The 6,692-nt window shown below is 36.2% G+C and overlaps 2 protein-coding genes across 4 annotated transcripts in view; one reads left to right on the top strand and one right to left on the bottom strand.

The window, feature by feature from the left end:
- Positions 1–290: 290 nt before the first annotated feature.
- On the bottom strand, positions 291–6,282 carry LOC126416349 (replication factor C subunit 1). The gene has a single exon (XM_050084029.1). It carries the CDS (start codon positions 6,119–6,121, stop codon positions 3,023–3,025), a length of 3,099 nt encoding a protein of 1,032 aa, XP_049939986.1. The 5' UTR covers positions 6,122–6,282; the 3' UTR covers positions 291–3,022.
- An 86-nt stretch (positions 6,283–6,368) lies between these two features.
- LOC126416110 (ATPase family AAA domain-containing protein 2-like) overlaps positions 6,369–6,692 on the top strand; it is a 233,383-nt gene continuing 233,059 nt past the window's right edge. For 2 of the 3 annotated variants that reach the window (XM_050083622.1, XM_050083620.1), the window contains exon 1: positions 6,369–6,656. The gene's annotated coding sequence lies outside the window, so the exon portion shown is untranslated. The remainder of the gene's footprint in view (positions 6,657–6,692) is intronic. The other variant, XM_050083621.1, reaches the window with a different exon arrangement.

The raw sequence follows: 6,692 nt of genomic DNA, 5'->3' as shown, positions 1-6,692 counted from the left end.
GGAGAGAAACCTTATATGTGAGTGTTACTGTCATCTCAAAATGTGTAGTAATGAGTTATAATTTGTTCTCCTTAATAAGAGGAACAGTCATTAATGTCTTACACCCTAACCTCCTAAAGTTTTGAAAGGGTTTGGAATTTAAGTTAGGATACTGGTACATGAAAAGCCAGGACACTGGCGCACACACACACACACACACACACACACACACACACACACACACACACACACACACACAAGTATTATATTCTTCAGGATTTGCAAAGCAACAACAAAAGGCAGAAAACGAGTCTGATGGTAAAAAGTGTATTCTAAAAATATTTTACAAAAATTGAAAAAATATACACAATACAACCAGTACTCCAGTTAATTATAAAGCTGTTCTTCAACCAGTACTACAGTTAGTTATGAAACTGGTCTTACTACTGGTATCACAAAAGTAACTTCCCCTATGACACAGTATGAAAAACACAGTCAGTCAGTCAGTCAGTCAGTCAGTCAGTCAGTCTCTCTCTCTCTCTCTCTCTCTCTCTCTCTCTCTCTCTCTCTCTCTCTCTCACACACACACACACACACACACACACACACACACACACACACACCATATTCTCAAAACATTATAAAAATAAACAAATAGATTATCGAGGGCATATAGTTCATTTTATATGTCTCAGGAAAAGTGCAGTTTCATTCATGTTGCTATGCTCAATATGTCATAATCAAACCAATACAAGTGTTTTATTGTGCTTGTAGAAGACATTGCTGTTTTCATTAATACACATAACTTTGTATTAAATTTGACAAAAATTGAAAAACACATGATACAGTCAATTCTCCAGTTAATTAGGGAGCTGTTCTTAGTACTGGTATAATGAAAGCAACTTTCCCTATGACATAGTATTAAAAACATAGCTTCTCTATCTCTCTCTCTCTCTCTCTCTCTCATACACACACACACACACACACACACACACACACACACAAACACTATTCATGCAGCTTAAAAGAAAGAGAGAGAGAGAGAGATTCAGGCAGCTTAAAAGAAAGAGAGAGAGATTCATGCAGCTAGTTTACATAAAGTGTCAGATCAGAAATGATGCAAAAATAAATTACACACACACACACACACACACACACACACACACACACACACAGAGAGAGAGAGAGAGAGAGAGAGAGAGAGAGAGAGAGAGAGAGATTCATGCAGCTTAAAAGAAAGAGATTCAGGCAGCTTAAAAGAAAGAGAGAGAGAGAGAGGGAGAGAGATTCATGCAGCTAGTTTACATAAAATGTCAGATCAGAAATGACGCAAAAATAAATTACATATTGGGAAATCAGATGAAGAAAAGTTGATAGAATGGCTAACCTGGTGCCAACTTTTGCAACATACTAAAATCTGTGTGTCATCTGCTGATGTAAGGTGAAAATGAGTCATATGGCAAAATAACAACATACAATGTATGATAAAGAGGTGAGTACAGAAATTTATGAGAGATATCAAACATAAAAAGTATTCAACAGGAGTCATCTAACTTGTAAAGTTTTGTGAGAAAAGGCATCTCGTACATGAGGACATTAGATTTTGCAGTAATTATTAGTTAACCTAATTTTTATACATTGACCAAGAAATGATTTGTTTGCTAATAGTAAAAGCAAACCGCTTTCTTACACCTTTTGGTTTTCCACCAGTACCATCCATACACAATATATTTAAAAGTTGGTGAGACATTACTACATTTCTTAATATTAAAAAATGGTAACTATGATCATTGTACAGACGAAATGCAAATTGTAATACAATTTTTTTTTTTTTTTGACGCAATCACTTTTTTATGTTACAATTATAACCAAGTGATTTTGTCAAAAATAAAAATAATAATAATAATACCTTGCAATAAGTCAATCATCATTCCCACAAATGGAATATAACCTCCCACAACCCCCCCCCCCCAAAAAAAAAAAAAAATAAATAAATAAATACAAAAATAAAAAAAAATTCCAGTCATTGTGGTTGAGTTTGCCACGTAGTGGCTGTGATAATTTGTCCTCATCAAATCTTTTCAACAACGGTTTATGTATACAGGAACATTAAACTGCAGTAGCTGCTAAGCTTGGTCTGGAGATTCCTTGACATAATGAGCTAGTCTTTCACTAATGAGACAATTCTGGAATTACTTTACAAAAGTATTTTATTGTGCATGAGATGGATAAACGTGGTAACTAATGCCAATAAATAAGGATTGCGCACACATTTAAACATAAATCACAAGGATATGTAAATTGCACAAAATAACTGAGAAAGGAAACTTTAACTGAAGGATGTTGTTTAAAATCCATGTGCAAATCCAAAAGTAAAATAAAAAAAATTAAAATATATTGAGTTTCACTCCAAATATGATTGGAAAAATGGCAAATCTAACATATTTCTTCAAGTGAATCAGGAATAGCATATGTGCATCACTCCTAACCTGTCATGAACCTGCAATTTCCCTCATCTAAGGAAAGTACCACAAACTTATCACATATAAATGTTTTACAAACAAGTTACACAATTTAAGTAACAAAGTTAGTTTTAAATTTGTAAAAGGCATGAAAATAGTTTACCTGTTCTGTTCACTTATAAATAGTACAAGGAAAATTTTCATGCATTCATCTAAGTGTTGTCACTCAGTTCACATAAAACAAAAACTGTACATTGCAATTATAATTCCAACAACTTAAGTTGCAATATAATACAGAAACACCAGAAATAACTGCAATTTTTAGAATATTTCCACACAGATATTTATATTTTTCTTACTTTACACTGTACTCCATAAAATCACGTCTTTAATATACAAAAGGAGTAACCATCTAATGTGTTATTCTCAAGTACAAAGCTTTTTGCAATGTTAGCATGTAACATAATGTTTAAGGCAATAATTGTAATAATGTAACAATGTGATGATTCAAAAAATAGATTTCTTCCATATTACGCTAGAAGTCTTATATGATTGACTGGGTGAGAAACACCCCACTACAATTATTTACTTTTTTTTGGTTTTCCTTTGCCTTTCCCCTTTCCCTTTTTTATTTCAGAAGTTCCTGATGCTGATTCTGCTGCTGCTGTTTTCTTCTTAGCAATTTTTATCATGGCATCTGACTTTATGTCATCTGTCTCTTCATCTTCTTCTTCCACATCCTCTAATGTTTCTTCACCTTCAGCACCTTCCATTTCGCTGAATGATGCCCCGGCCTTCTTCTTAACAGTAGTGTGCACAGCATATGGTATCATTATGCCTTCTTTGTTGTATGCTCTCGTCAAAGCAGCTTTCACTTTGCTGTCCACCAATGACATAGGGTCCCTCTGGTCTGGCCATGACGATAATTCAAGCAAACTTTCCAAATCTTCTCGCAGTAAGTAATATTTCTTAAGTACACTGAGGGCTTGTGGAACACCAGGTGCACCTTCACTAATAAGTGGTTTTACTATTGCATCCCTAATATAAGGAAGGTAGTCCAATGCAAGATCTAACTTGCTTCCAGATATTGCAAGCCTCATATGAACATGAAGTTCCTGCGAGAGTCTGTCAAATTTATTATATCTCGAGTTTTTGCCCAGCCATGAGGGAAAGTTAATCTGACTTTTAATATAACCTTGCATATAGTCACCAGGAAAGACACTTGAGAACATTGCTTGCATTGGCAGCAAACTCCACGAGCCTCTTGATCTTATTGCTTTTTCAATTGTGTCCCCATAACTAATACTGTCAGCAGTTGCTGAAATGAGTTCCAGTGTCTTGCCAATATTACCTGCTGCTGCAGCAGGGACAACATTTAGATAGTTTTCTTGTACAAATAATGGGCTGATGTTATAATCATAAAAAAACAAATCAGATTTATCATGTATGGACATCTTCTTGTGTTCTTCAGCTGAAAATACCTTTCTGAGGACATCCCAAGGTCCCAGTTTAAACTCTTTTTTTGATTTTTGTGCCTCAGTTTTGATTTCCTCTGATGACAAGTTCTTCGTATTGACATACCACATAGACAAATTATTCAGAACTTGTCGAATATCTTGGTTTGCACAAGTGATAACATCAGTTAGAGCATCAGGTGGAATTTTCAAACCTTCTTTAAAGCAAACTGACATCATAGCACCTCGTATCTGTTCAAGTCTTGGTTTTTGTACCCGCAAGTCAAAGCAGTAATTTACTAAGCTACGAATCTTTGGATGATTACGGTCATTACAAATACATATTATTGGAATATGAGTACTTTTTACCAACTGAATTAATTCTTGAATACCTCCTCTATCTTCATTTCCAGCCATTCCATCTACTTCATCCATTATTAACACATGTTTAGCAGAAGGTGCTACACGGCCATCTTTTCCATGGAAAAGACCATACAGACTCTTGCTAGACAAAAGTTCTGTAACTTCATCATGTAAAAGCTTTTTTGACCTTGTGTCTGAAGCATTGAACTCTACAATATCGAAACCTAGTTCCTTAGAAACAAGGTGGGCTGCTGTTGTTTTTCCAATTCCTGGTGGACCAGAAATAAGAGCAGCTTTGTAGAAGCTCCCATCGTCATCTTTTGCCCAGGGGCTTGGTTTAAACTTTTTCCCACCTGTGCGATTTTTGTACCAATTTTCAAGCCATTTACTTAGTTTCTTGACTACGCTCTTTTCTCCTTGTTGTCCTATAATCTGCTTTGAACTTGTTGGTCGGTATTTCTCCACCCACAATGATGGTGTTGAATAGTTTATCATTAAATTTCCATTATTCTGACTACTAGACATTTGTGAACAATTTTTAAGGCTGGCTGGTGCAGAATGAATGTGATGAACAGTACCTTCATTACTTTTCACTTTTAGTACAGAAACAACAGACGTTGAATCACAGTTTAAGGGTTTAGTATTTTTGTTTGCTAGATTTCTTCCAGACTTTTTTTCTGTATCCTTTCTGCCTGTGTCTTCTTTAGAGCTGCTATGAAGTCCACTTCCAGTAGATCGTTCTACAACTAGGTTTAATAATCCATCCTCATCTAGCTGTTTTGTATTAAATGATTTTGCTTTTTCAAGCTTTGATGGTCCAGCATCTTCGCCGACAAGTAAGTAACTTGTATTACGACTGAGTGATGACGTTACACGTCCTCCGTATTTCTTAATTAGTTCTGTGGCTTCATCTCTATCCAGAGAATCCAGTACACCAGTAATAACAAACACAAGCCCTTCCAAGCAGTTTGGTGAACCTTCTGGTATCACTTTACTTCCACGATGCTTTGGTCCTTCTCTGTTAAGGTATCTTATATAATTCATTGCATGCTCCTTCTTCTTTTCAACTGATAAAGCGCCTTGATCTGAGGCTTTAGGTGTCTCTTTCTTACTTTTCTGACTACTATCAGCATTATCATCTGACCTTTCTTTTACCTTTTTTGCCTTAGGTGTTTTTTCAGCTTGCACCTCCTCTGTGCCACTACTCTGAGCGTTGTCATTTACTGCTGCAGAACGACTAGAAGGGGAGGCCAGGGAAGAGTCAGCAGTGACCTTAGACGAACTGTTTTCGTCTGTGGATACTTTCTTCTTCTTGGTTGGTGACACATCACTTTCTGAAGCAGCCTTCTTTTTTCGTTGATCTTGGTCATGGCGTCTTTTTCCTCCACTTTTCTTTGGGCTATCGCAGGAGTCAACATTCACTGCATGCTCTCTATCCGTGCTCCAATACTTCGATTCGATTTCATCGAACTCATCCCAAGGCACACTAAGTTCACCTTCAAGGGAATCTTCATTACTCTTAGTTTTTACATTCACAGTTACTTTATTTGCCACCTGTTTGCTTGGTGTAGGCACTGTTTTCTCCGTTGATCTTTTGATATGATCACTTCCAAATACGTCTGAAACTTTAATTGGTTTTAATGTTTTTTCATCATTTGTTTTCTCCTTCCCCTTGTTTAATGAAAGTTTTTTCTTTTTCGAAACTTTGACCTCTGGGTGCTTGCTCGAGCCATCATCCGAATCCGAGTCCGACAAAATTAATCTTTTCTTTTGCTTCGATTTCGACAAGACTTTTTCCTTGAAAGAGATTTCTCCTTCACCAAGCTTTTTCGGAGCGAAAAAAGATCTGATATCGCGAGACATATCCCATCAACTGTAAACAGATACCTACTGTACGAACGTTATGGACACACGGTATATTTGTTGTTACAGCGACAGAAAACACTCACTTATTTATCACCTTCCAGAACTCAAAACAATTGTAATATTGACATGTACTTCGCGCGTTACGAACTTGGTTATGGCTCGATGTTCACTTGTTTTACGCGCACAGGTTGGACAACTACGGAATGTATTTCCGTTGCATTGAGGATAATGTTTCCGAGAATCTTTAATTTGTTATGTAACTTGTAAAGCAGGAAATAGAATCAGTGAAACTAAAGCAAGTGTTTTCACCGTAAAATGGATTTTTCCAAGACATTTAGATGCCAATATTGAATTGTTTCAGAGGAGTATTGATCATTACCAATACGAATTACCGCCATTTCATAACGTTCGGTTGTTGAAAGACTCACGTTGAGTTCGGAGGATGTCCATTGTCTGTTGAGGAAGTGAGTGCTGGAGCCAGTGTGTGAAATGGTGAATTTTCTTTGAATTGCTGAAAGAAACACAATATTTTGTAAGTGGTATTCGAATCTATGTTGCAATTACTTGT

This window comes from Schistocerca serialis, chromosome 8 (assembly GCF_023864345.2).
Source record: "Schistocerca serialis cubense isolate TAMUIC-IGC-003099 chromosome 8, iqSchSeri2.2, whole genome shotgun sequence".
NCBI classification, from domain to species: domain Eukaryota; kingdom Metazoa; phylum Arthropoda; class Insecta; order Orthoptera; family Acrididae; genus Schistocerca; species Schistocerca serialis.
This window is presented reverse-complemented; position numbering and strand designations above follow the sequence as displayed.

What these genes read in the sequence shown, in the direction of transcription:
- LOC126416349 (XM_050084029.1), bottom strand. Translation starts at nt 6,121, where the DNA reads ATGTCTCGCGATATCAGATCTTTTTTCGCTCCGAAAAAGCTTGGTGAA.